Source organism: Heloderma suspectum, chromosome 3, assembly GCF_057233095.1.
Source record: "Heloderma suspectum isolate Gila_16-S chromosome 3, 16-S_ref, whole genome shotgun sequence".
Taxonomy (NCBI): Eukaryota; Metazoa; Chordata; class Lepidosauria; order Squamata; family Helodermatidae; genus Heloderma; species Heloderma suspectum.
Window position 1 is genome coordinate 110,605,316 of NC_139460.1, and position 8,555 is coordinate 110,613,870.

At 40.5% G+C, this 8,555-nt stretch overlaps 1 protein-coding gene across 3 annotated transcripts in view; it reads right to left on the reverse strand.

Moving 5' to 3' along the window:
- The window catches only part of GLRA2 (glycine receptor alpha 2), a 200,944-nt gene extending 196,317 nt beyond the window's left edge, over positions 1 to 4,627 (reverse strand). For all 3 annotated transcript variants that reach the window (XM_084844159.1, XM_084844158.1, XM_084844157.1), the window contains exons 1-2: positions 4,560 to 4,627; positions 2,295 to 2,428 (exon numbers count right to left, since the gene is read on the reverse strand). In XM_084844159.1, the coding sequence (XP_084700285.1) occupies positions 2,295 to 2,428; positions 4,560 to 4,627 (202 nt within the window). The remainder of the gene's footprint in view (positions 1 to 2,294; positions 2,429 to 4,559) is intronic.
- Positions 4,628 to 8,555: the final 3,928 nt, after the last annotated feature.

Here is an 8,555-nt window from a genome sequence, read left to right on the forward strand (position 1 = left end):
AGTTAATTTTCACTCCTTTGATGGCAATGGGAGGTAAAAATATATATATTAATGGTCTACAGTGGTGAAAAGGCAAAAAGAGCCACCTCACATTTCCTGCCCTGGCTGGAACAAGCCAGCAGGGCATGGGAGCTTTGCCACAGATTCTCTCCTTCACCCACCATAGGTTTGCTCTGTAAATAATTTATGTACTATCTTTTGGGACATAATACCTCCCAAGGCAGTGTATAATATTGATAAAACTATAGTATTATACAAAATCAAAAGGTGGCTTATAAATCTCTTAATTAAATAATCTTCCATTAAAATGTCTTTACACCCGCTTAACTGAGCAGTAGAAATTAATTTATCACAACAATTAATAAAAAGCAGACTGAAATAAAAATGTTTTTGTGATTTTTCTTAAAAATTAACAAAAAGGACACTTATTTCCTAGGGGAGTGAGTTCCAGAGGGGCCACCACCAAAAAGACTGTGTCCTGGCACCTATCCACCTAACATCTTTTATCAACCTTGCAGCCCTCAACACTGCATCTGAGAAAGCCTCTGGCAGGCAGCTCAGTCAGAGAGGCAGACGGCTGGTTGTTATAGAAGTACATATTTATTCCCATACTTTGTAACTTCTCAGTAGATTCCTGCAGAAGCTTAAAGGGGAACAACTAGAAGGCTAAAGAAACAGAAGACACTGAATACCAAAAGAAAGGATTCAGAGTTCACCTAGGGAGAAGACCTGAGAAGCAGAAAAGTATACTTTATAGCCACTTTTCAAAGGATAGCGACACTTTCAGCTCACAGTTCCTTACAGAAGCTGGTAGTCTGATATATTTGCAAGTGCAATCTCCTGTAATCCATAGGATCAAATGCATCACCTCCTGTCTGCCCTGTGGTCCAAATCCTGTAGCTGCTGATATGGGCACAAAATGACAAAAGAAGGGGAAACACCCTTTGTCAGTCAGATGCTGATGTCTACATACTGCTCTGGAAATCTTCTACTTTGAATCCTCCACTGTGCAGCAGATGCTGAAAAGGATTAATTTTCAATTCATCGTAACTAGAATGGCCAAATATAGCAAAGATCCAATTTAGGATTTGACAAGAAAACACTTCTGTCTACCAAGTGAGGGCATTGTCCCTCCAAGTGTTTTATGGGTGTATCTTTAGCACTGGCCTACTGCTCAGAATGAACCTTCTATACCTTTAATCACCACTTCACTTACTTCAGAGTGGACTAAATAGGGTCCAATATACTTCAGCAGACCAATCTGGAATAAGTAATGTAAATGTCACAAGTTGTGGTTAAACATCAAGAACTGGTATATCCACATATATTTCATTTGGATCTACTTCAGTTTAGAAATTAATATGGGATAGTGAATTATAGTAGCAGGCAAACTCTGTTTAATTTTACAAAATCTCTATTAGCGTGATTATGCTCAACTTATGTTCAAAACATAATCAAAGTACTAATTTTCTACTGTATTTTCATATGGGGGTCATTCAACTACACTCCTTTAGATTTGTACTATTATCCACCTGTTGAAACCAGTCAAGCTCCACAGATCTAAAATCGGAGTAAGAAATTTTGATGTAACTAAGGGCCAGTTTACAGCTGCATGTGCATCACTTGATTATTGAACACTTGGGGCTGATTCACTTTTGCACAATCATTACTTGAGGACTGCAGCATCTGGTGGGACATTACAGATCTAACACCACAGACAGGACTTTCATTTTGCCTGACATCACCTCAAAAACAATTATTTTCAGTAGAGTCAAGTTCACACACCAGTCATGAAATCCACAGGGATCTGCTATATGAAAACAAGTATATGTGTGAACCAGGTCTTGATGACTCACAACGACATGTGGGAACTCTTTGAACAAAAGATATATATTGTAATTGAAGAGAGACAAAGTATTATGACAGTTCTGCTTGCGGTGTCTGGTCTCTGACAGATCCTTCATACATGCAAGGCATCCTTTTAATTCTTGAGTGGTGGACATGCCTGTGAGAAGGAGAACAGGGCCATGTAAAGGCCTAAATGTAAAGCAGATTTTCCCAACCTGATGCCTTCCAGATGTTCCAGACCACAACTCCCACCAGCTCCAGCCAACATGGCTAATGGTCAGAGATGATAGAAGTTATCATCCAAAACATCTGGAGGGTACCAGGTTGGGGAAGGCTGATGTAGAATAAAGCACCTGAGATTGAGAATCTTGATGCTTTGTACACTTATCACAATTTGTATTTGACTTGTTCCCAATGAATTTCTAATGGACTTAGAAAGATCTTACCTTTAAAATTTGGCCTTATTCGTGCATCATAACCTGATGTCCGTCCCATCAGTTTATCCAAGAAATCTGAAGGAGACAGTGACTGTGAAGGGGATTTTCCAGATCTGGAATCATGTTCTTTACAGAAAGTCATCCTAAACAAATCATGAGCTACCATTAGCAATTATTATTTCATTTTATTCACATCATTTTTACGGAACATCTAATGTCAATTTGAAAAGGAAAAAACAGCAACATGTTGATCATATGGACAAATGCCTTCTAGATATACCTATATAATCAGTATAGAAAGTCAAGTACATCATAACTTTTCAGGAATCAATTAAAAATGTCAAATATTGAGGGGGGGGGGTTAGTTCAGTACAGGATTCAGTGAATTATTTCCAAAGACTTTTGATAACAGCAGCCCATGGTATGTGTCAAATGCTGAATGCACCTCTGCCTCTACATATTGGGGTTCACAGTAGCTTTGAAAGACTGACTGGCAAAACTCATCACACAACACTTAGAAACCCTGGCTGTGTTAGTGTCTAGAACAATATAAAAGGTAAAAATCTTAATAGGCATTAATTAAGTTACTTGATTCTTCACTTAATTCTTTCTATTTCCTCTGGGAAACAGAGATGTGATGATTTTAATTTTCTATCAGCCCTCATCAAGCATGGATAATGCCCCTTCCTGCAACAGCCATATCAATTTATATCCTATTAGGTGTTAATTGTGCGCTCATGCTTTCATAGCTTTCTGTGTATAATGTGTTAGGCATTTTCCCTTACAGACAAAGAAACACTTGAAATGAACAAATTTGATCCACAAGAAAACTAATTCTATCATAAACAACACGGTCACACAGGGTTTAATATATTCCATTGTGTGAAACTGAGTCTTTTACTTGATGTCTGTTTTAATAAACCTTCTAATGGGGATCAGAAGTAATCCTCTCACAGGGTCTTTTACAATATTCTATGTTCTTATGCTTTTTTAAGGATAAGTGATATATGCATTAATTAAATGCAAAGAGAAATCACAGAAACCAAAAAAAAAGGGGGGGGGAGAAGAAATACTGTATTCATATAGTGAATCTGCAGCACACACATGTATTATATTCATGTTATCTCATACTGAAAGTCAAGAAGTATGCCTGATTTGTGCACTATGAAACAGCAACATGTTACTTACAACCTCATCAACTTTTGTAACATTACATGAAGGTTTCCATGTTAAATATTGCTAAACAGACATGGCAACACTTTTTTAAATCAAATAGTGGGAAAGGTTGGCTCAGCCTGGTGAATGGATAGAATACATAATAATAAATAATTTAGCCTATAGTTATTTGGAATAACCTTTCAAAAGCACCAATAGTTTCATTCAAGTGCACCAACTGTGACTTACATTAATGTATCAACTTATTAATATATTTAATATTTCAAGCTTGTTCTATATATTCTCATGGCTTATAAGATACATGATCCTCAAAGAAATAGTCATATAATAAAACACAGGTAAAGCACTGATTTGTCCATTTAACCCTTAATTGTTTGTTCTATGTACTGAGCATTTAGTTGAAACAAAATGATCTGTGCATGTTAAATTGATCTAGAGATGTTCCTTGAAGTAATCAGAATCTATCTTTTTAGATTTCTCCCTCAGGCAACAATCTGTCTCTCTTGTACCACATACATGAGAACACATTGGTTTTACCTCATGTTAATTAATCCAGAATAGCTGCAATCCTCAAATCCCTTACACACAGATGCTAATATAGAATAGAACTGCTATATCACAGGTAAACATTAAAGGCAGGGAAACCCACCCTTTACCACCCTTTAGTATTCCTGACTGTGAGTACAACAAGGTGGTTAGAGTGTATTAAAGGGTAACTAATACACCTTAAGTGATCTCGAGATGCAAACTGATTCCACTATCCCACACAAGAAGGAGAGGGACTGCTTGATAAATTGCAAAGGATAATTCCATTGACCTGGGGAAATGTTTTCAACTGAATTGCCTATAAACATTTTACACTAAAGGAAATGGTACCTATAACTTCACTATTGCCCAAACTTGAGTGAGATTTTTTTAAGTGTGTTACCAAGCAACGGCTTTTTCAAATGAAAAAGCTGTCCCTACTCTATACAGATTTAAAATGAAATGCTTACAGACTCAGCAAAATAAGTCAGGTTTATGGAGTAGTATACCTGTATAGTTCTAAAAGCCTGCACTCTTAATAGAAGCTTACAGACCATTAATGATTTTACCTACCTGAAGTGGTGTGTTTCTAAGAAAAAGGCAAACAAGGCTGTCAAAATGTTCACTAGCTGTCGGTTCATTCCTCCTGTTTTCTGCGTTGAATGTGGAAAAATATCCCAGAAGCGAGTCCAGTGTCAATGAAAGGGGAGGGGGATATCAGAAAGTACAATGTCTTGTCTAAATTCCCAGATCCAGCAATAATTTAAATTTCTTTAAAATCAGAAAGAGAAGACCTGCATTTGTATGCATTGGAGATGGTAAAAAATCAAAAGTGCCAGTCCTTGGAATCATGGTTAGGTTAAACCCAGGCTCATCCCAAGCACCAACCGCAAAAGATACAACGCATCTGGAACTGGCAGTTCTCTGGGATGCTTCTACCCAAATACTGAATCCCACCCCCCTGCAAGAAAACCCAAATCCTTCTCTACCTTAACATCATGCAAATTGGAGTAACGCTGCCACGTTGGTCTGTCCTCTGGAGCTGGCTTTATTTCTCTTGGGCTTACAAATCGGTATTTTTCTGAAGCGTCATTAAAATGGGGAAGAGGCTGTTTGCCTTCCACCTTTTTCCTTATCAGCAAGTTGTAAATATCAAAAGAGTATGATTAGTGTTGGGCTTGGAAAAAAAAGGTACGCTCTCTGTGCCGGAATGAGAGAGAGAGAGAGAGAGAGAGGGAGGGAGAGAGAGGGGGGGAGAGAGAGGGAGGGAGCGAGCGCCGCGGTCTTACACACAGACAATAAATTTCAGCACTTGGACAGCTCCGTGCTCAGCTTGTGCGCATGCTTTTGGCTCCATCAAACGTGACTGGAGTTCAGAGACGTTTCCTACTCCAGAAACCGGGACTTCGCTATCCTCCTGTCCTGTCCCATTGCCTGTTTTCAAACCCGTCTTCTTGCCATAGGATAGCAGGCGCATGTGCGCGAATGGGTTTGATGATGCTCAGGATATATACACGGTCAGATCTGCCATTATTATACAGCCGGATGGGGTGGGCTGAACTGGATGCTGGGGAGGGGGAGAAAGAGAGAATCCAGGCACTCGGGAAAGGGCGGGGGCGGGGGGAAGCACATCAGGATTGCAATGGCGAAGTCACAGATTTGTAATCGTGATTCAGAGGTATCAATTATTCACGCTGCACGGGGGCTTCCATAAGGGTGAAGGCTGCTGGACTGTCAGTAGCATCGCATAAGGACAGACCATGCTACCTGGGGTGACGAAAGCTATAGGAACCATCTGCTTGCTTGCCTGCCTTTCTTCGATCCTGCAAGGGTCCCCAGGATGTGAATGCAGACTCTGAGGACAGCATAGCCTGACTGAGGTACACAGACCAGGGAAGCCACCCATCCTCCCATACTCTTTGGTGGTAACAAGACATCTGTATTACACCTTGTTTACTTGAGAAAGGAGGGGAGAGTGTGTCTGCGTGGTAGGAGGGCAGGGGCGGGGAGAGACTAGCAGAATAGCAGAGAGAAAACAGATCTTTCTACTTCCTATAAGCCAAGAGCTGAAAGGGCCCTGGGTGCTTCCAGGCAGAGGGCTCCTAGCACTACCAATCAGAAGACATCCTGCAGCTATTCCATCTCTTCCCCACCCATCGCTGCTTTAACTGATTTTTGACCATAAGGGGGAGGGAAAAAAAAAAGAAGTGTTGGGAAAACATGGGGTATTTATGAGTGGAAGATGTTGTTATCTGGACCCCTGTAAAATTCTGTGAATGTGTCAGGGTAATGGTGTGATAAAAAGCCTCATTTAGAAGCACCCCCTATCTGTGGGGGGGGGGAGATAAACCTGGAGGAAGGAATAGCCCCTTATTTGCATGGAGAAAGGGTGAAAGAGGTCACCTTCTCACTTTTGAAATGTTAGTTCCCACACTAGATCAAATCAGCCAGATCCATTCCACTGACAATGTGATTGTTTTTATCCCCAGCTGGAAATCAAATGACAGTGAGTACTTCCAGATGGAGGGTTCCTAGAACTACCAACCAAAAGGCATTGTGCAGCTACTCTTTCTTTTCCTGAACAGAAGATTTCCAGTAAGAAAAAAGATGGAAGAAGTGGTGGGAAAAGGTGGAAGGGCTATAAATTGAAGATGGCGTTGTCTGGGCCACCTGTAAAATTCCATGAGTGAGGCAGGAGGATTGAACAATATAAAGCTCATCTGCAGCCAGTGTGGTGGAAGATGCAGGACAGATCCCTCAGTGATGTAGCCAAGTGACCACTACATATCATTTCCTATTTGAAGTCTGGAAATCTGCACACCCATGAACATGCCATGTCATTTCCTTGGAATAATTGAACTGGCTGGCATCTTAACACTAACAAGAAACTCTGCTTGCTGAAGAGCTTGTTTCTTTGTATCTACTACAACAGAACTCTAGATTTCCTGGATATAACTGAAACTGGGCAGAGTGCCTGAGTATTTGTACTTAGATGATTTAGGTTTTCGTTTCGGCTCTGCTTTGGAAATGGCAATGTCATGTTGGGCAAGCCAATCCCTCCTATGGCTGATGAAGATGTCAGCCAGATTTGTTAATGTTTTGTTATCTATTGAGTGTGCTATTCCATAAATAAAAGACATACTCCTTCTTTATGGTCACTGTTCATACTTGAGTTTTCACAGGGTGGGGAAGAACATAGAAGGATGCAAAAAGTCAAAAGCAATAGGTTTAGTGTATTTTTTAAAAAAGTTTACATCCCCCCCCCCCAAATATAAATCAAGAAACAGGGTATTTCAAGATCAATATTTATAATTTGCAAAACCTTGTTTGTGCCATAGGCAATATTAGATTCAGTGAAAATATCACAGACATTTTTTTCCTATTATTTCTGCACTAGCTATTTCCTTCAGTTCATCAGATATGTGCACTTTATTTACTTCCCATTAGAAAATCATTATATGTTGTCCCAGCTTGGAGTTGCCCATAGAAGGCTCTCATTTCCACTAAAGATGAGCTGGTTTCTGGGTGAATCAAGCATAGGGAAGAATTTCCTTCTTGTCACAATGGCACTGTTGCCTTTCCATTAAGCATGATGCTTCAGTCTTCCCCAACTGGGTGCCTCCCAGATGACTCAGACTACAACTCACATCATCGAAATGCTGGCTGGAGGGCACCTGGTGGGGCAACACTGTCCTATATTGTACAAAGCTTTGCCATAAAAAGTCAGCTTCCTGGTGTGATGAGACATCATCATTGGTTAATAGTGCAATCCTGTGCCTGTCTACCCAGTTCTACTGAGTTCAGTGAGGCTTACAGCCAGTGTCTATAGGATTACAATCTAATTCAACCTAGGCTTTCTTCTCATCTCTTTTCCTGTTATTTCAGTTTGAACTCATCACACATCAAAGAATAATGCTTTTTATGTGAAATCACAGTCTTCTGTTAAAGTCAAAGCTGTGTCTCATTAGCCCTATCCAGTGGAGGCTGGTGGCTGTGATTTCAGTGGGGCTATGAATCCAGTCTGGATTTCAGTCAAAACCAGCCAGAACTCTAAAAGAGCTATCCAAGGGTTCTGAACATATTTGGGGGATAGTGTATAGAAACTTGGATATCTCCTTTAGAGTTCTTGCTGGCTCTGATTGAAACCCAGACTGGATTCACAGCCCCACTAAAATCAGAGCCACCAGCATCCACTGGCCCTCTATCTATCCATCTATAGATGGATAGGGAACTGCTCTTGTGAATGGGCCCCATACTATTGGAGTGAGGTTTATAAGCTCAATCATGTCATAGGGATGGTTAAGGGAACCAGAAGAGCTGACAAGCCCTATGAGGAGTGTTTTTGAGAGCCAGTGTGGTGTAGGGGCAAGAGTGTTGGACTAGGAGCTGGGAGATCTGGGTTCTAGTCTCCACTCGGCCATGGAAGCTCACTGGGTGACTTTGGGCCAGTCGCAGACTCCCAGCCCAGCCCTTGGGTTCCTTGCAAGAGGAAAAAAGGTGAGGTATAAATGCAATAATAAATAAATAAATAAATAAATAAATTTGTGCTTCGCCTCTGCACAAGGTGAT